At 50.8% G+C, this 19,052-nt stretch overlaps 6 protein-coding genes across 6 annotated transcripts; 3 read left to right on the top strand and 3 right to left on the bottom strand.

Annotated features, from left to right (window-relative positions):
- Positions 1 to 3,133: 3,133 nt before the first annotated feature.
- N7539_000110 (uncharacterized protein) lies at positions 3,134 to 3,533 on the bottom strand (the record flags this gene model as incomplete). The annotated part of the gene is given in 2 exon segments (XM_056929714.1): positions 3,134 to 3,384; positions 3,395 to 3,533. 2 exon segments carry the CDS (start codon positions 3,531 to 3,533, stop codon positions 3,134 to 3,136), a joined length of 390 nt encoding a protein of 129 aa, XP_056794007.1.
- A 42-nt stretch (positions 3,534 to 3,575) lies between these two features.
- N7539_000109 (uncharacterized protein) lies at positions 3,576 to 3,806 on the bottom strand (the record flags this gene model as incomplete). Its single annotated transcript, XM_056929713.1, has 1 exon — positions 3,576 to 3,806. One exon carries the CDS (start codon positions 3,804 to 3,806, stop codon positions 3,576 to 3,578), a length of 231 nt encoding a protein of 76 aa, XP_056794006.1.
- Positions 3,807 to 5,499: 1,693 nt separating this feature from the next.
- Positions 5,500 to 5,947, top strand: N7539_000108 (uncharacterized protein; the record flags this gene model as incomplete). The annotated part of the gene is given in 2 exon segments (XM_056929712.1): positions 5,500 to 5,631; positions 5,645 to 5,947. The coding sequence occupies 2 exon segments, from the start codon at positions 5,500 to 5,502 to the stop codon at positions 5,945 to 5,947; spliced, it is 435 nt and encodes a 144-aa protein (XP_056794005.1).
- A 4-nt stretch (positions 5,948 to 5,951) lies between these two features.
- On the top strand, positions 5,952 to 6,376 carry N7539_000107 (uncharacterized protein; the record flags this gene model as incomplete). Its single annotated transcript, XM_056929711.1, has 2 exons — positions 5,952 to 6,132; positions 6,186 to 6,376. The coding sequence occupies 2 exons, from the start codon at positions 5,952 to 5,954 to the stop codon at positions 6,374 to 6,376; spliced, it is 372 nt and encodes a 123-aa protein (XP_056794004.1).
- A 1,472-nt stretch (positions 6,377 to 7,848) lies between these two features.
- N7539_000106 (uncharacterized protein) lies at positions 7,849 to 10,657 on the bottom strand (the record flags this gene model as incomplete). Its single annotated transcript, XM_056929710.1, has 2 exons — positions 7,849 to 10,052; positions 10,165 to 10,657. 2 exons carry the CDS (start codon positions 10,655 to 10,657, stop codon positions 7,849 to 7,851), a joined length of 2,697 nt encoding a protein of 898 aa, XP_056794003.1.
- Positions 10,658 to 11,406: 749 nt separating this feature from the next.
- N7539_000105 (type II myosin) lies at positions 11,407 to 18,835 on the top strand (the record flags this gene model as incomplete). The annotated part of the gene is made up of 5 exons (XM_056929709.1): positions 11,407 to 11,844; positions 11,907 to 12,050; positions 12,108 to 12,292; positions 12,354 to 18,339; positions 18,401 to 18,835. 5 exons carry the CDS (start codon positions 11,407 to 11,409, stop codon positions 18,833 to 18,835), a joined length of 7,188 nt encoding a protein of 2,395 aa, XP_056794002.1.
- Between the last annotated feature and the right edge of the window lie 217 nt (positions 18,836 to 19,052).

Raw genomic sequence — 19,052 nt, 5'->3', positions numbered from 1 at the left:
ACCTCTCCCGTCCGGCTAAGTTTAGGACGCCCTGAGTCAGCTCGTGATCGGGGGCGGAACAATGGATCCCTTTAACTTCAGCTGCGGCCTCATTTGGAAAGGACCGCGGAAATAGAATAGAGTGTCCGTGGCATCCACTTACAGTCTGCCTTGTGCCCTGACGAACGCGATCACGGGCACTGATGTGCATCGGGGGTTATACTTTTCGTTCGTTGAGTGATTCAATGGTATCCATTCCCTCCCTTTTCCCGATCAAGAACATCCGTCACAAGAGCTTCCTTGTACCTAAGTCCTTGCATACATTATTCACGGTCAGAGAGGAATATGGCCGCCATTGGAAATTGGCGCAGATTCCGTCAAGTACGGTTTGTGCATGATCTTTTCCGTAGGTCTCCCCGCTTCTATCTCCGGTTGCCTCCAGCTTTTGCGATTTCCCGTTATACCTATTTCTTGATGTGTTCCAATCTATATTGCATGCATTTGGACCCCGAACCAACAATGAGTGGAACTCCTCGACAAGCAGACAACTGCGCCCTGCAGAAGACAAATCGAGTCATCATCATCTTGAGAAGGAGAGCCTATCAGGACCCCGGTCTCGAGCCCCAAAATGGAGTCCCTCCCTGGCCACAGGATTCAGAGCCGCATACCTCGACCAAACGGGGTCCCCGGGGGATCCCTTTGCATGGCCATGCAGCATTCGACCAGGGAACATAAAGCGTTGGGTTTGATTTGTGACTCGACTGAAAGCTCGGTCATTCGGTCTGGCTCTGACTCATTCGATCACGGAATGGAGATCGTCGATAAGAATGTTATGACGGATGGACGCTTTCTTGAGTGAGGGACTTGGAAGTGCAATGAACTTCGCAGCGAGCGGCTTCCACACCGAAATTGAAGATGACGTGAGGTAGTACTGTACCCGTGTACCTTGCAAGACGGTGCTCCCATAAGTTGAGTTTGGGTATGCAACGTGGATCTACGCCGACTATCTGACATCGTAATCTTCCTGAGTGGTTTCTCATCTCGGCTTTATCGATCCTGAACACAATTGGAAACTGGAATCTGGGTTTCCGTCTTGGATCGCCAAGTCGCCATGGAGCCCTCGACGAGCGAAGCGCCCGCCCCCACTGCCAGAAATCCGGGTAATGCTTGGATTCTGGTCTTGGACTCTTGGTCGAAGCGTTCCCCAAGTCCAAGCCAAACTTAGACCCGCTATTTTCTTCTTTACCCTTCCTCTTCTCCACCAGGGATTAGCCAAGCATGTACAGAAGACCGCTGTTTCACGTGCGACAGCCCTACGGGTCTCTCTCTATACAAGGGCGGTGCGGCTGTCATAGCGAGAGGTATTATTATTGCCCGGTGTGAGCACTGAGCAGTAAGCAGTGCAGTGAGGTTGCTCTCCACCGTCTTCCGTCTTCCGTCTTCATGGCTCAGGGCTCACTGCGCACTGCTCACTATCACCCAACTCGCCAAATCCCGTTATTCCGGGCATCGTTAGAGAGAGGATCGTCATCGGTGCACCTTTCCACATGCGCTCACACATTGCCCGAGCTTGATCAAGGTGCCCGACTGATTCTTGGAGCCCCCGTCGTTGCTGGCTTACATTCTCGAGTACATCTACTGCGAGAATAGATCAAAATGGGGTGATTCGACAGTCGTAGTCCGACTGTTGGTTCGAGTCGAGTTGTCTGTCTGCATCGTCATCTCCGTAACATTCAATTGAGGCCGATGCACTCAATGCACGAATCTTCACGCCTCTTCGTTCTCACCGACCGTGGCTACTCTCGTACTTTGGCCACCTCGTCACATGTCAATGCTAGTAAGAAAGTCACCTTTTGGCTCTGCCACCGAGTCTGTGCACCAGAAGGTCGATTGATTCTCCGAATAGTCGGTGATGGGGTCATGTCCCCCCCATCGGTCGGGTCTTGACTCTTGACTCTCAGCCGCGCCGCTCCGAATTGATGAGTCCATGGATCGTTGCAGTGGAGCATCGTTTCCTGATTTGAGGCCGTCTAAGCCTCCCTCCTAGAGTAAGAACGATGGTAGTACTAAATATTCATGATACTACTACTACCAACGTGAACGTGACCTTCAACAACAGATGAAAACTCACCACAATGATGATATCACTCTTCCCATACATCCCACCGCTTCTGACTCACACTCACACATAGACCGTCTTGTCACCCTCTTAGCTTTCAACTCGCTGTCTCCGGTCGGGTACTGCGGCAACAACTAGAAAATCGACATTCTGACCCTCTAGGGTCTGTACAATTTGTGTCCTCCAGTCCGTCCTGAGTTGATGTCCTGATCCTCCCCCCTCTCCCGGTTGAGGCTGTGCTTTGAACCCACAAGGGCCCCCGGGTGGTCCTTGGTGGTTCCTAATCCCACCTCTCTACAATCGACACGGGCCTCTTCTACAGTCCAAGTGATCCGTCAATTGATGATCATTTACGCCCCAAGCACCACCCAGCTCCAGATCTTGACACTCACTCGCTCTTCCCCAGTGTCTCAGATGAGAGTCCAAGCGACATCGTGAATCGAACGCTAGTAGGTCTCATGGACGTCCTGTTGCCCTGTGCCCAGTGCCTACTCATCAATCAAAACTCTGGTGATCACATCCGTGACCGGAGATTGATGGACACCTTGTTACGAGAACGAACGTCGATTCGAGCTTAGTCTTCTCGTGAGAGTGCAGGGCTGTGCCCACTGCCCAGTGCCCAGCTCCCACTACTCATTATACACCTTCCTTACTCGTGATCTTGATTCGCAAAGAAGCTGGCATTATGCTTGTCTTCGGAACTCTTCTAGCGTGGTATCGAATGGGCTCAGATACATGAAGAGGCTCTACTCCTAGAGCCTTTGACCTTTGAAAGAGCCGGCCATCTCGGTCGTCCATCATCAGCCTGATGAGGGGGACGCAGTAATGATGTTCAAAATTCATTTCATCGCCGGAGAAAGCCACCAAGGCTGAGTGGAACTTCCATCAAGATTCTTTTGTGACGTTAACGTGTCACCTCGATTCCTTGTCTGTATCGCGTTATGATGTCCTATAACGACTGACCAATCAATTTCTAAATCGAGATACGCCTGCACTGCAGCATTCGCACGATGGTTCTGTCGCAGATACAGACGATTAGCGGGACACTCGATCCTTGCTCTTAATCCAACCCACCAGACGCTTCGCGCCGTCGTCTCGAACCACAAATAGAGCAGCAGTAGTGCGGCCGGGCCGTTCCCACAAAGCAGATCCCGAAACGGACCATGAATACAACGACATAAACAGTTGCATCTGTCCATAGGTAAGCTGCTGATCCAAAAAATTCATGATCACGGAGAGCGCAGAAGCAGCATGCAAGTATGGACTTTCATTTACAGTGATCAAATCTTGAAGCACGCATATGGTCACCAAATCTGGTGATATGCCATTGATTGCTTCTTTTTGGAAGAGGCAACGGAATCTGCTGCAGGGCTGGAGTCATGGCGTGAAAGATACTGTCCGGCCGAAGCGGGTTCACGATGTTCCAGAGAGACATTACCTCACTCATCTGGACCCAGTCCAGGCCCGAGAACTTAGATCAAGGACTCAACGGCCAGGTTTTCGCGGGGGCACGAGCTTCTGGGGTGGCAATGGTCAGGACCACCGGGGCTGCGGCTGTGCCCCAGATGGTGTCTTTTCTGTGGGCGCGGATGGTCCTCCTGCTAAGCTGCATGTTGAAGAGAGTTTTGCTGCGGAGGGTGCGACGAGATTCGGAGCTGCTGTTTGAATAGCGGTCGTATGCCAGCACCACAGCCAGGGTAGCATGCATCATATAGGGATACCGTCGTTCAGGAACATGGTATAACTTGGTTGACACCAGAACTTCGCCTTGCAAGTCTAGAGATTGTTGGCCTTGCAAGTCTAGAGATTGTTGCAGCCCTCTCGTTCTGCCCACGAGAGAGAGAGAGAGAGAGAGAGAGAGAGAGAGAGAGAGAGAGAGAGAGAGAGAGAGAGAGAGAGAAATGGAAAGGATGCACGAGCAAGAGTAAGAGAGTGACTCATGGCGAGAACAACACCCTCCTGGAATGAGAGCCCTAAAAGTCTGAAATTGATTTCCACCATCACTGCATCATCCGGGCTTGACAAGCTGCGAGCCTAGCATTGCGTCACAAAGTCTTGACATGTCTCGTTCCACTGTTAACACGTATCTGCATCACAGATCTGCATAGAACTTGTGAGAGTCTTGGACAACCCCAGTTGTAGCAGGAATTCATGTCTAGGGCCTGATCGTCTAGTAGCAAGCTTGAAGTCGGCGACCATAGACCGGAAGGTCATATTTCACTCCATAGGCTTCGCATCCTTCGCACTGTGGCTTGTTCTCGTCACACTGAGGCAAAAAGTCAGCTGACTCGTGCGCTTTGAATATCTAGTAGGTACTTCCGCGCGTCAATTGAACTTTCTCCAAGATGCACTGACCTTCAAATCTCGGAGCTTGCAGTTTCAATAGCCAAGTCTAGATCGCTGTCGACGATCTGGCTGCGGCCCCCAGGTCACCTGCTCTCTGATTTGCGGCCTTGATGACTACGTTGCAGATTGATGACCTCCAAATTACAAACGCAGCTGGAGAACAAGCAAGCTCGATTGCGAGTGCCCCAAGAATGCTCATCTAGAACTACTCATTGAACGTGGAAGAAGCAGAAGCAGGGACGTTCAACGGCGCAAATAATCAAGGAGCTGGTCTGGAGGGGAGTTAGTAAGCGCTTAAGAATCCTTCATCAAGTACACCCATTCCTTCAGCTGCACGTTGAGTAGACTTTGAGCTGACCCTCGATGAAGTTAACAATGATGCAGTCACCCACCTTCCGCCCAATTGACATTAATCGATCCCCAAGCCGATGGAATGCCAAATATCCTTCACGTGCTAAACGACTGTCGCATGGACGACACGCTGATTGGTGGTGGATTCTCGACTTACCTGACTGAGTTGACGAGGCTTGATATTATTTATGGTACCGGGGACCTCGAGATCGTCGACTTGACATCACAACTCAAGCTCGATTTCTTCTCAGGCTATGGACGGAATAGGTATAGGAGGCTGAGATTTCAGCGAGATCACAGCCTTCAGGGAGAAAGTAAGTTCTTTAAGTTCATCGGACGGCCCCCTGCTCAATTCGCAGCCTTCTTGTCTCCGTTTGATCAACATTGGACAACCATCCTCACCTTTTCATGTACAGTTCTACTTGTCATGAAATAGACAGACTCAATGGCAACGCATCACGCTGCCGTGTGTCTGACAAATGGTTTGCCTTTTGTTTACGAGTCCCGGATTACGCTCAAGCCTGGTACAGGGGAGCTTCTGATCGAGATCGAATCCGTGTCCTTGAACCCGGCAGACTGCAAGATGAGAGACTAGGGTCTTTTCATTTCGCAGTATCACAACATGAGTGGTTTCCATATGGCAGGTTGAGTCATCGAAATTGGGAAAAATGTGCCTCTGCATTCTTTTGAAACTGGTCCCAAGGATGCCATTTCCCCTTTTCCACCCAGGACTGTATCTTGTCGCTGCCTGTACTGCATTCTTCTGGAGGTTTCTCAATCGAGACTATGGGATCTTTCTGAAGAAATGTTCTATTGCAAAGCAACACGCTATACCGGTTCATAACGCAGGTATTTCCCAGAATCAACGGCGCTGAGGATGCCATGGGTGTTCCTCACCGAGAAGAGCCATCTATCTCTTCTCTACCATCACCTGCCCACTCTCCAGGAGACAAGAGGCATAAGAAAGAATTTCGTCTTCATTGGTGCGCTTCCTCTAGTGTCGGTACCATGGGCGTGCAGAGCGCCAGCTTACTACGCGACGATCCCTCCTCTCCAGTTGCGGGCGTGGAAGCCGTGGCCAGTCTTGCGAATCACGCGTATTCGGTCTCACTCGGTGCAAATCACTATATGTTTTTATTACAGGGACGCTGAAATCATGGACGCAATTATCTCCGCTGCGGCACAAGATGGACTGGTCATTTGCTTCTGTTTCCTGGCAACGGGGCAACTGGCCCTGTGTCAAGCTGTCTTGAAGGCTTTTCTGGGCAACGAGTCTGGCTATCCAAACCAACGCATCTCGATTACGAAAATCACATCGGCTCCTCCGATTCCTCCTGGTTAAAAACAATTGATCTAAAGGAATCGAGACGCTCTTTCTGTCGCCGTCAAGGGTGGAAGAGGACAGACCTGCTCGGTTGCGTGACTGGCTTGGATCGCGGCCCGGAACCAATGGAGTTGAAGGAATCATTCGGCCAAGTCCTGTGGAAAGGTGAAAGGAAGATGATCGGAAGCCATCAGCACGGTTTGGACGATCTTATACAATGCGTGAATTGCACGACGGTGGTGGTCGAGATTGCGTAATTCATTTTGTGGGCTTGTGTTTCAACCATCGAGCTTGTCTCACTGGACCGGTGGCGATGACTATACGAGAAGCTCAATACTGGGGACGTCCACAGCTCGAAAGATGCAGGCTCGACATAATTTAAATTCTTCTTGTCATTATGGAGTTATCATCCACATTGGTCAGGTAATGACGGCGCTATCTAGTATCTACACAGTCCTGGTCGACATCAATGTTCCCAGTGACGAAAAAATATGGGCAGCTTCCATAGAGGCCGTGTTAGAGGAATTGTTTGCGAGTTAGGGATTGTTATGACACAAAAAGAATCAGTTGAGCCTTGCTATTGAACAGTAAGAAACAAAAACTACCAAGGTTTGGGTGCGAAATGTCGTCTGTTGTTGTGCACTCTTCTCCTCAGACCTCGACGGCTCTTGACGCACGAGGTTGAGAGTTGCGAAAATGAGACCCCCAGGGCACGTCACAGGCCATTTAAAAGAGGGCGGCGTCCTTCAAGACACCAGGGTGTTGACAAATCCCGGAGTGGACGGAAAAATAAGATTGATAAAATGCGGAGGTAAGTGGCATGCTTGAAGCGCGTGACATGAGAGGCCAAGCGCAAGAAGCGGGTATCGTTAAATAGAAAGAATACTTGCAGGCAAAGCACAGCTCGTTTACGCCGGCCAGCAAGTAGGATAGGCTTTCCCAGAGGGTTTAAAGCCGGCTCACCTGGTCAATATCCGCTCTAAGACACCAGGAACCGGCATACTTCGGGGGAAGAATGGGTGGGTTTACAGGGGCAAGACACGGGATGGGTCTTGGAGAAAGCGCCTACGGTACGCGGCTATCTCAGAAGCCACGGTGCTGAAGTCTTTCACCTTGTCACGCCGCATGTCGTTGATGATTCCCTTTAGACCAGCGAGGTAAGCTTCCTTCTCTTCATCCGTCTTTCCTTCACGGACCGAGCCCATCTCAATGAGAATTTGATCATCTGCCAAGGTTAATCGCACTGTGGTCAGCAAGCGCACGGGGTCAGAAGAATAGTAGCAAGAGAAGGAAGGGCGTTCGAAAAAGTAAAAGGTGAAAGAGAGACAGGGTCCGTGAAACACGCCGACGTAAAGTAGGCAATAGAAGGAAATGGCGGAAATCAATCGGGAGATGTCTCAAAAGACTGTACGGCTTTTGTAGGTTTTGACGCACCGCTTAGACTCATGTCACGGAAGTGCTGGAATTGACACGAACGGTCATTGCACGATCCACCAGAAATTTCATACTTGCAAAGGTATCTCATCGGGCAGATGTCATTGCTAAAAGTTAGCGAACGGTAACCGTCCGAAACCTCTTCAGTGTAGTGAGGATGGTAGCGATAGGCCTTGAAGTATCGCAAAGGACTGACGTAGGACGTAAAATTGGGAACGGTGACATTCGATGGCGTATTGATCTAAGAGTGGTTAGTGCATGACCACTATCTACTTTAATGGTGAAGAGGTGTTGTTCATACACCCAGTATTTGGGATTCCGGACCCCGATACACCGGTTGTGCCTCCTGGTCTCTCATCCGGGGCATCGCGTCTTGTGGGTCATGGCTTTGTGATGAGTTGAACAAATGGTCAACATCCATGGGCTCGGCTGGCAAATCGGGAGGTGGGCTGTACGAGGATTGGGGAGACCCAGGTCCCGTCTCAGGCTCGGGTGGCTCGTATGCTTCGGAGCCTGAGATAGACGCCGCATCCGACATGTCAAGGTCATTGCCATTGTGATCAGTCGGTTCGTAGTCTTCATCATCTTCTCCATGTAGATTTTTGACTAGCCTCGATACAGCGGGTTGTACGGGCGCCCCGCTCTCCGAGGTCCCATTGGGAAGACGGTCAACTTCCATGGAATCGTCATCTGGTACCAATTGGACCGTGTTCGGAGGTTCATACGTCTCAGAATCTTCCATTTCGCCGTCTTCCTGCTCCGAGTGACTTTCTGTGCTGGATTCGTCGGAGACAGGTTTTTCGGAAGCCGACACATCTGCTCCAGATTCAAGCTGTGACTCTTCCGAGCCAGACTCTTCCGAATTAGAGTCCTCTGAGCCAGAGTCGTCCGAGCTGGAATCTTCGGAGCTGGAGTCTTCGGAGCTAGAGTCGTCTGACTCTTCCTCTAAAAGGGCGGAGTCGGCCGACATAGGCGATCGAGCGAGGGAAGGTTCTTCTGAGGCTGCAATGGTAACTGGCAAATCTGGACTCGGGGTGTCGGGCGATTTTCTGGCCACGATGGGTTTTGGCGAATCTGGTGTTTTGGTCAGTACGATCTCAATATCCATATTGCAAAGTCCAAGTTTACCTTCTTGGGCAGCCAAGCGAGATTGTTTCGTTGCAAGTTGTGTTACAACCTCCTCGGTCGCTTGATCTTCGGGGCTCCTTTCTTCGGGAAGATTTGATGCAGCGCCAGACGCCGAAGGTGTGCCAGCTGCAGTAGTCGCAGGGTGCGGGGATTGAGTTCGACTTGCAGCGAGCTTCATTTTCCTTCTCTCTTCAAGTTCGGCGATTCTCCGATGCAAGGCTTGGATTTCGAGAGCTTTCCGTCGCATTTGCTCTTGATCACTGCTGGCATGTACCGAGACTTGCGGGGTCGAGGAAGTGCCAGTGCCCGACGGAGACCTACGTAGCACTGGCTGAGAAGCGGTCATTCCAGCTGTGCTAGAATTCTTGTTCGGTGTTTCCGATTCAGAACTTGAATCCGCATCCATCTCTTCGTTTTCGTCGTCCCCGTACAAAGATTCATCATCACTAATATGAATGATCAACCTGTCTGACTCTTTGTAGAGAGGAGCGGCGACATGTGTAGAAATTCCATTCTCGGCCTCGCCAGAATCATCAAGATCCGAAGCTCGTGGACGCTTTCGCTGCTTCAACCTGTCGATTGAGGTCAAATCAGTAGCATTTGCGTCAATGCCTTCATCCACGCCCTTTGACCCACCATCGGATATGTGCTCCGTCAAAGACAGGCCTGGGATTGTTGCGGTTGATGAATTGTGCGGCACTGGTGGTGGGCGGACTGGTAAAGGATGATTCACAGCCGGCGAGGGATTGTTGGGAACATTTTGGCTATCCTGGGCGTCTTGTTGAGCCTTTAGCTTGCTTCGAAGCAATGCCTGCTTCTTAAGCGCCTCGATACGCTGGCGCGCAAGCTCTGTTTGAGCCTTGCTTTTCTCCTTTGTTGGCACAATGCTCTCTTTGGTCTTTATCTTGGCTTCGGCAGATGAGGGAGACGGGCTAGGTGCTGCATTTTCGGAAGGTTTTGAAGCAGCCTTAGCTGCCAGCATCTTAGCAATTAACTCCTTCCTTTCCATGGGTTGTTTTGGATCTGACTGAACCGTGCCGGGCTGTGGTGCGTTGCTAGACATGGATTTGGGCACGGCTCGGCTTTCGGCGTGATCTTCTCTGAGTTTGGTGACCGACTCTGCGGTCACATTAACTGTCGGTGTTGGCGGCTGAGAAGCCTCGACCCTGATGCCAACTTCCTCATACAGTTTTCTTAGAACGCTTGGGTTGATTCCTTCTGCTACCAACTCGTTGAATCGAATATTGTGGATCGCGAGACTGAGAAGGGCACCCTGCGCCTGGACACGAAGATGCGGGACCGCCTGTGAGGATGCTGGTCCATCTGCTATCGTGACGGCGGAATTGCGCTGTGATTCAGGGGCGGAATCAACTGGTTGCGAGTCCATCGAAACTGAAAGTGGAGGATTGTATGCTGGAGGGTGTTAAAAAAATCAGGCTCTGACTGTTGTAAGGTCTTAGGGTGATCTGGAAAAGAGACTTACGCGCACTGCTTCGGGACGAGCTTGATGAGGGCGAAGAGATTGTGGATGCGTGTTGTTGGCGTTGGCGCTTCGCAACTGGTGGGCCTGACCGTTGTTCGACGGCATCCATTCTCTGCGACTCGAGGCCCAATTCTCCTTCACTAATCTCACCCTCCTCGAGAAGTAAATGCTCACGTGTCTGATCACTGTCACCTTGGTTTTGCAAAACTTCAGGCTTGCGTGTTCCAGTTCGGAGCATGTGAGGAGCGTGTGCGTCAGAAGATCCAGTATTTGCATTTGGACCCAAGGCCCCATGAGCTCTGGCAGCAGGGCCCATCTGATTAAATGGTAGCTGGAGCTGTGAAAAATCATATGGGCCGGCGATGGGAAATTGTGTGGGTTGGGGAGCGCTCCCTCCACTGCGGTTGCCAGCCACCGGTGTTCCAAGGCTTGGGTTCAACCCGGCCAAGCCAAATTGAAAAGCCTGGGAAGGGTCGAGCAGCATCGGGGGCATGTTGGACGAGATGTCTGAATTTGTCGCGAGGGTCGGGAGGACCATAGGAGGGAAAGGAAATGGCCACGGCTGGGCCCGGTCATCGTAGCTACCAAACGGAGGGGGCGGTTGATTTGCCATCGCAAAAGCTCGCGCGCAGAATCAAGAACTTGGAAGAAGTAAGAATCTGCGAAGATGGTTGACCAGTGTGAGGCAATCCTATGATAGCTCGGGTTCTAATGTTCCCATTCTGAAGTGTCGGACTTCGCGGTGTTGATCTGGGTCGTAAGTTAGGTGCCAGTATCACATACGCAGACGAGCAGAACACTGCAAGAGGCAAAAGGCACAAGTGAGGCTATATTGAAGGAAATTCACGGCTGAGGGCAGATCTAATGACGCCGATGACGGTCGGAATCTAGACTGAGAGAAGTAGGTCGGCTTGAAGCACAGGCTAGCGCTCCGAAAAACCAAGACTCGGTTCACGTGATGCGGCTTGAGTGCCGCACAGACCAGCTGATCGGCGGGCACCCGAGGAACGCAGTGTAAACAAACAGCGTCAGCCCTCCGCTTTACATCACTCACTGGGCTCCCCACATAAGGTACACGATCGGTTCCACGTCCAACTTTCACTGACTTGTTTAACTGCACGCGGACTTGTTTCCTACTTGCGATTTCATATTGCCAAAGAGGCATATCTCTTATTCTTGTTCTGAGGACATGGGATACGTTGACGACGTCAGATAATGTGTTACTAACCCAATCCTACCGCAATGCTTCCCTCCCAGCTCAACAGCACGCCTAAGCGCGCCAATCCGTTTGGGCGTTCCTCGCCGTCTTCAGCTCCAGTCTCACAACAGCGACCAAAATCTGCAATTCTCAGCCCCTCATACAGTTTGGAATCTGTCCGGGGCCATCTACGAAATGCCTCGGTTTCCCAACTTACGCCTAATCGTTCACCTTCCGTTATGACTCGAGAAAGATCGAGCTCACTCCGCAAAGACACATCTTCGGGCACATTTGCCCCCAGCTTCATCAAATCAGAGGAGCTCAGAAGAGGTGCAGATCAAATACGTGGCTTGGAAGGTGATAATGATTTTTCGGGAAATAAGTATGTTTGGCTTCGAGACCCGGAGAAGGCATTTGTGCGTGGACTTGTCTTGGAGGAGCTGGACGGTGGAAGTCTCCTGGTGCAGACAGATGACGGCGAGGTATGCATTCATTTCGCATCGCGCTCGTTGCTCTTTGAAAGCAAGACTGAAGCCTATAATAGCAGCGCGAAGTAGACCCGGACCAGGTGGACAAGGTCAACCCGGCGAAGTTCGACAAGGCAGATGACATGGCGGAGCTGACCCATCTAAATGAAGCCTCTGTCGTGCACAATCTGCACACTCGATATCAGTCAGACCTGATCTATGTAAGTGATCGTCTGCGGTCAAAAACCCGTGCTTCAACCATGACTAACATGCCTTAGACGTATTCCGGACTGTTCTTGGTGACGATCAATCCTTACTGCCCTCTTTCAATTTACACGACCGAGTATATCAAAATGTACAAGGGTCGAGGAAGGGATGAGACTCGGCCACATATCTTCGCCATGGCAGATGAGGCTTTCCGAAATTTAGTCGAGGAAGGGGAGAATCAGAGCATTCTTGTAACGTAAGTGCTTCAATATTGTGCTTGCTCGTCTCTACCAAGATTGTTAATGAGCGGATATTAGTGGTGAATCCGGTGCTGGAAAAACAGAAAACACGAAAAAGGTCATTCAGTATCTGGCAGCAGTCGCGACTTCCGACACGCCTTACGGACGATCAGGGTCAAAGCAGCTTTCCAACTTGTCACAGCAAATCCTTCGCGCAAATCCGATTCTTGAAGCGTTCGGTAACGCTCAGACAGTCCGCAACCACAATTCTTCAAGATTCGGAAAATTTATTCGAATCGAGTTTTCACGATCAGGACAAATTTGCGGCGCGTGGATAGATTGGTATTTGCTCGAGAAATCGCGAGTGGTCAAGCCAAACTCGAATGAGCGAAATTACCATATCTTCTACCAGCTACTCCAAGGCTCGGATCAGGGACTTCGCGAAAAGCTCCTGCTAAACGATCTTCAAATAACAGACTTTGCATACTTGAGGGATGGCAACGAGTCGATTGTGGGAGTCTCAGACCAAGAAGAGTGGAATTCGCTAATTGAGGCTTTCAACGTGATGGATTTCACGGACGAGGATCAGCTCTGTATCTTGCGTACAATTGCTGCAGTTCTTCACCTCGGAAACGTGACTGTAGCCAAGGAAAGCGCACGGGCGGATCAGGCTTCGTTGGCCCCGGATGGTATCAAAAGTGTGGAGAAAGCTTGCCAGCTCCTGGGTATCCGAGTGGAACCTTTCATCAAGGGCCTACTTCATCCAAGAGTCAAAGCTGGCCGAGAATGGGTGGAAAAGGTCCAGACCCCCGATCAAGTCCGACTCGCCTTGGACGCCCTATCGAAGGGTATCTACGAGCGCGGGTTTGGCGACTTGGTGACTCGTATCAACAAGCAGCTGGGTCGTTCGATGACTGAGGAGAATTATTTTATCGGAGTGCTTGATATTGCTGGTTTCGAAATCTTCGAGAACAACAGTTTTGAGCAACTTTGCATCAACTACACCAACGAGAAATTGCAACAATTCTTCAACCACCACATGTTTGTACTGGAACAGGAAGAGTATGCGCGAGAGCAGATTGAGTGGCAGTTCATCGACTTTGGCAGGGATTTGCAGCCAACAATTGATCTGATCGAGTTGACAAATCCGATTGGTATCTTTTCATGCCTTGATGAGGATAGTGTGATGCCCAAAGCCACGGACAAATCATTCACGGAGAAGTTACATTCCCTTTGGGATCGAAAGACTCCCAAATACCGTGCATCTCGCCTGAACCAGGGTTTCATTCTTACCCACTATGCTGCTGAAGTTGAATACACTACACACGACTGGTTGGAGAAGAATAAAGATCCGATGAACGACAATATTACTCGGCTTCTTGCGGTCTCTGAAAACGGACATGTGGCAAACTTGTTCGCGGACTGTGCTGATGTGGAGGATGGAAGCGACCAACCCCGAAGTCGTGTGAAGAAAGGGCTGTTCCGAACGGTCGCCCAAAGACACAAAGAGCAGTTGTCCAGCTTGATGGTACAGCTTCACTCGACACATCCACATTTCGTCCGTTGCATATTGCCGAACCACAAAAAGCGTCCAAAGATGCTCCATGCCCCCTTGGTACTTGACCAACTACGGTGCAATGGTGTGTTGGAGGGAATCAGAATTGCTCGCACCGGATTCCCAAATCGACTGCCATTTGCGGAGTTCCGTCAACGATATGAGGTCCTTTGTCAGCACATGCCAAAGGGCTATCTGGAGGGCCAGAGTGCGGCTCGTCTGATGTTAGAGAAACTGGGCATGGACAAGGCTTGGTACAGAGTCGGACGTACCAAAGTCTTTTTCCGTGCAGGTGTTCTTGCCGACCTGGAAGAGAAGCGCGACCAGCTGATTCGAACAATCATGACACGCTTCCAGTCCCTTGCTCGTGGCTTTGTGCAGCGGCGCATTTCCAACAAGCGACTGTACCGTGCTGAGGCAACTCGTATCATCCAGCAAAATTTTCGTGCATACCTTGACTTAAAGAGTAGCCCATGGTGGTGCTTATTTTCTCAGATGAGACCACTTCTTGGTGATACGAGGACCGCCAAGGAGGTTAAGAAAAGAGACGACAAGATCAAGGAGCTGGAGTTGAAGATGAAGCAAGAAATGTCTGATCGTCAGAAGCTCGACGAGGAAAGACGCCGCACTGAGTTGGAAATCCAAAAAATCCAGAAGACCCTCGAAAGCGAACGAGCTCTCGCCCTGGACAAAGAGGAAATATTCCGGCGCTTACAAGATCGAGAAGTTGAATTGGCAGAGAAGCTAGCTGAGGCCATTGCCGATCAAGAGAAGCTCGAAGAGCAGCTGGATGACCTGGTCGATGCCAAGAAGAAGGCAGACGAGCAGTTACAACTTCGAATCACGCAGCTTGAGCAGGCGGGTCTTATCATCCAGAAGCTGGAAGCAGAGAAGCACGCTCTTCAAGCCCAAGTCGAAGAGCTGAATTCTCGAATCGCTGCTCTTGAAGGAGAATACTCCGGCAAGGACGCTGCTATACAGGAGCTTACGCAAGAAATGAAAATGCTACAGAGTCATCTTAGTCTCAAGGAGCGCAAGCTTCATGATCTTGAGGCTAAGCTGCTGAAAACGGATCAAGATCTTGAAGTCAAATTGGCGTCTACTTCGAAGGAGCTTGAGAAGACGAAGAAAGAGCTCCGCGAAACCATCAACGAGAATCAGTCAATTCGTCGGCAGATGACTGATTTGTCGTCCACTACAACAAGCTATGAGGACCTCCTTCGCCGGAAAGAAAGTGAAATGGCAGTTCTCCGACACGATCTGAAAAAGTGTGACGAGGACAGACAGAGTGCGGAAGCTGAAAAGAAGTCTCTGGTAAATCGACACGACACCATGCAGGGGCGACTTCGCGAGGTGCAGGCTGAGAGAGATGCCATGCGATCTGAGAAGGCTCAACTCGAGCGTGAAGCTGCCGATGTCAAGCGGCTGCTCGAAGAGAAGAGGAGCGAGGATGTCGAAGCTGGCGAGAGTAGAAAGCTGCTGGAGCAGCAAGTTCATGATCTCAAAGCTCAACTTTTCCAGACTGAAGCAGACCTCAGTCGTGTGCGCCAGTCCAGAGATGATGTGCAGATGCTTGCTGAACACAATTTGGCCGAACTGACCGACAAGTACGCCGCCTTGAACGAGTCTAAAATCGAAATCGAGAAGGAAATGTACATCCAACAAGACAGCCTTCGTCGCGCGAATGAGGCTCGCCTGGCTGCGGAAACATCGAGAAAAGAGCTTCAATCAGAGCTAATCAAGTTGCGAGAGCGTTTCACCGCTGTTGAAAATGCGCGCTTGAATGCAGAAGCTGAAATCGAACGGAAGCTGAAGAACCAATCGGAGGATCGCATAACAAGTATGCGTACTGATCTGGAAGAGAAAATGCAACTACTCGACGATCTTGAGGCGGAACGATATCAGCTTTCGGTCCGTGTCCAGGAGCTGGAGCATGCAATCTCTGAATCTGACAATTTCCGCATTCGCCACGATCAGCATAAGGCGCGTCTCGAAAGGGAGCTTGTCACCCTCAAAGGCCGCCTCACAGCTTCAGAGAACGATAACCGCGCTCTTTTGACCAAGATTCAGCAAAAGAATCTTGACATCGCTCGGTCAAATTCTAAGGCCAGCGACAGTAATCGACTGCGACTGTCAAATCTTCAGAAGGAGAAGGAAAGGCTCGAGGAGGACAATAAGCGACTTCAAAAGCAGCTTGGTGACTGTCAACTGACAATTACAAGCCTAGAAAAGCAGAAGGAAAAGCTGTCGCTGAGCCTGGAGGATCTCAACCATGAGGTCAATCGGGAACAAAAGAACAGTCGGAACGCTGAGAAGGCTGCCTCCACCGCAAATCTTCAGCTTGCAGAAGTGAATCGTAATCTGGAAACTGAAAGACAGCTCCGTGGTCAGGCACAGGCGAACACTCGGCAGACGCAAACTACTCTCGACCAGGCAAATAAAGAGATTGAAAGTCTTCATCGCCAACTGATCGCTCTCCACAGGGTTTTCGAGCCTGAGGCTTCGGAACCGAAAGAGTCCTGGGAGGCCGTGCAGTCGCACCTATCTAAGCAAGTTGACCTCGCTCAATTGTTGAATGAAATGCAACATAAGCTGCAGGTCACAGAGGAAAAGTACGCACGAGCTGAGAACCAATTATCAGAGATGCGTCGTCGCCACACCGACGAAATGAGGGAACTAGACTCAAAGTACTCGTCCTCGAAGCGCGCCTTGCTTGAAGAGATCGATCAGAATGAAGTGAGCAACCGTGGCCCTACTCATCTGCGGAAGAACTCGGACAATGCCCTCAAGAGGGTTTCGAACCCGTCGACACCGCACCGTCGTTACAACAATGTATATGAAGGTGCCAATGATTCCGCCAGATCGGACAGGACAGTTGACACTCTCGGTTACCAGAAACGCATGGATGCGGCGGGAGAGATCGAGGAGCTGCAAAACAAGCTCCAAATGACTGAGATCCAGAACAAGCACCTCCAAAGTCAACTTCAGCAGTTCACTCCTAGTCGCGATATCTGGCAAGACGAGAGTCCCTCTGTTCGACGAATGCAACTTCTGGAGCGCGAGAATGGCCGACTTCATGGACAGCTTGATGACTCTGCTAAGAAGGTATCCGCTTTGGAAAGAAGCATTCGATCTGGCGAGCTTTCTCTGCGTGACGTGCAAGCCAAATCTCACGAGGAGCTGTACGATCTTATCAACTCACAGGAGCAGTCTCGTCGGTCCTTGCTCAAGGTTCACAATGATGCTTTGACAGAATTCAGCGAGGCCAAGTCGCAGTATGAGAAGCTGAAACGGGCCAAAGTGACACTTGAGGTTGAGCTTCGCGATGCCAAGTCTGAGACTCTAGAGCTTCAGACATCCCGAGAGCAAGACCTTGCCAGTCGAGACCAGCTTCTGGAAGAGTTTTCTGAGCTGCAGATTCGATTGGATGCAGAGACTTCGCGTACTGCCGACCTTGAATCTACGTTGAGTCTTTTCAAATCACGTGCCGACGAGTACTTCAGCAAGCTGGAGCAAGCAGAGATCGCCGTGTTGAAGGCAAGCCGGGCCGAACAATTCGCGAAGTCAAGGTGCCAGGAAGCCGAAGATACCTGCGCTCATATCATGTCAGAACGGAAGGAGATGGATGCACTTGTTGAGGATTTGCAGCGTCAGACTCAATCCTTGGAAGCTCGCATGGAAGACCAGGCCGCAGAGCTCCAAGGCGCCTTGCAAGCCAAACAGCGACTTCAGAATGAGCTCGAGGATTACCGTAATCAGCGGGCTATTGATATCGAGGACAAGGAGACCTCAATGGAGCAAACTCGTCAGAAGTATCAACGCGAATTCTCTACCATCAATGGCGAGCTTGAGATGGAGCGTGAGCGCCTCCTCAATGTCCGTGGTGAAAATGCACGTTTGCGCGAGGAAATCGAGGATCTCCGCAGTAAATGGGATGACGAGGTTCTGAACAGCTCGACCTGGGCCAAAGAGAAGGCTCGCCTGGAACTTGCCATGCAAGACATTGCCAACTCTCGAGACGAAGCTGCCGCAGCACACAGTGAGGCTCAAACTAAAGTTGTGTCACTGCTGACGCAAGTCCGATCACTGCGCACGTCTATCGACGATGTCACCGCCGAACGCGACTTACTACTCAAGGACAAGAAGATGCTTGAGGGCAGATTGGCCGAAGCCGGTGAACGTCTCGAAGATCTGGCGAAGGGTGAGAGCCCCTCAATGAGGAACGCTGCTAGCATGGATCGCGAATTGCTCGAGTTGAAGTCGAAACTTGCTCAGCAGGAGGATGTCTCTTCTGCCGCTGTTAACAAGATGCGCCGTGCCGATGCCCTTGCAATTGAGATGCAGAAGGAGCTGACAGTCGAGCGGGAGACCAATGCCCAACTCTTCAAGGAGAAAGCTGGACTAGAGAAGCAGCTGAAAGAGGTGCAACTACGGTGTGTTGATTTGGAGACCAAAGGCTACTCTTCGGGCAGCCAAGATGTTCGTTTCCTGCACAAACGTATCAAAGAGGTAAGTAAAGTCACAGGAATTGAGGCCTCTGGTTAGTAGCAGTCACTAATTTTTCTCACAGTTGGAGACACATCTTGAGGAACAGGAGAGCAAGCACACCGCCGAACAACGCTCCCTTCGCAATGTTGATCGCACGGTCAAAGACCTGCAGTCTCAGATTGAACGACGAGACAAGATGAATGTGCAGCTCACTGAGGAAGTCAACAAAGCCCGAGACAGGGTCGAAAGACTGCTCAAGAACATCGAGGAACTTCAGCAAGGCGATACTGAGACGCAATTGCAAGCTCGGCGTGCTGAACGCGATCTTCGCGAAGAACGGGAGAAGGTTCAATTCTTAGAGCGCGAGCTCGAGAATCTCAAAGCGATGCGTAGCAGCGCTTCGATTGGTCGTCCCATGACGGCTTTCAGCGAGACTGGCAGTCGACGCGGCAGTGCCGCTTATGGTTTTGACTCTACACCTCAGCGCAAGCCTAGCAACACGAAAGGATTTCTGTGAATATCTCACGCTGTCTGATTTTGGCTGAATTGCATGTTTGGCTTTTGTGCTTTTTTCGCGTTTGGTTTTCCGGAGGAGTGGTATGTAATTTGATTCATGTCTTGGGCACATCCTGGAGAGTGCCCCTCAAGCTTTTTGTGTTGCGCGAGTGCCTCACTTTGTCTACTTCCTGGCTGGATTTTTTTGTGTTTCATCGGCTGTTTCCTCTCGGACCTCT

The sequence above is a fragment of the Penicillium diatomitis genome (genome assembly GCF_028827545.1).
Source record: "Penicillium diatomitis strain IBT 30728 chromosome Unknown utg000001l_segment0_segment0, whole genome shotgun sequence".
Lineage (NCBI taxonomy): Eukaryota > Fungi > Ascomycota > Eurotiomycetes > Eurotiales > Aspergillaceae > Penicillium > Penicillium diatomitis.
This window is presented reverse-complemented; position numbering and strand designations above follow the sequence as displayed.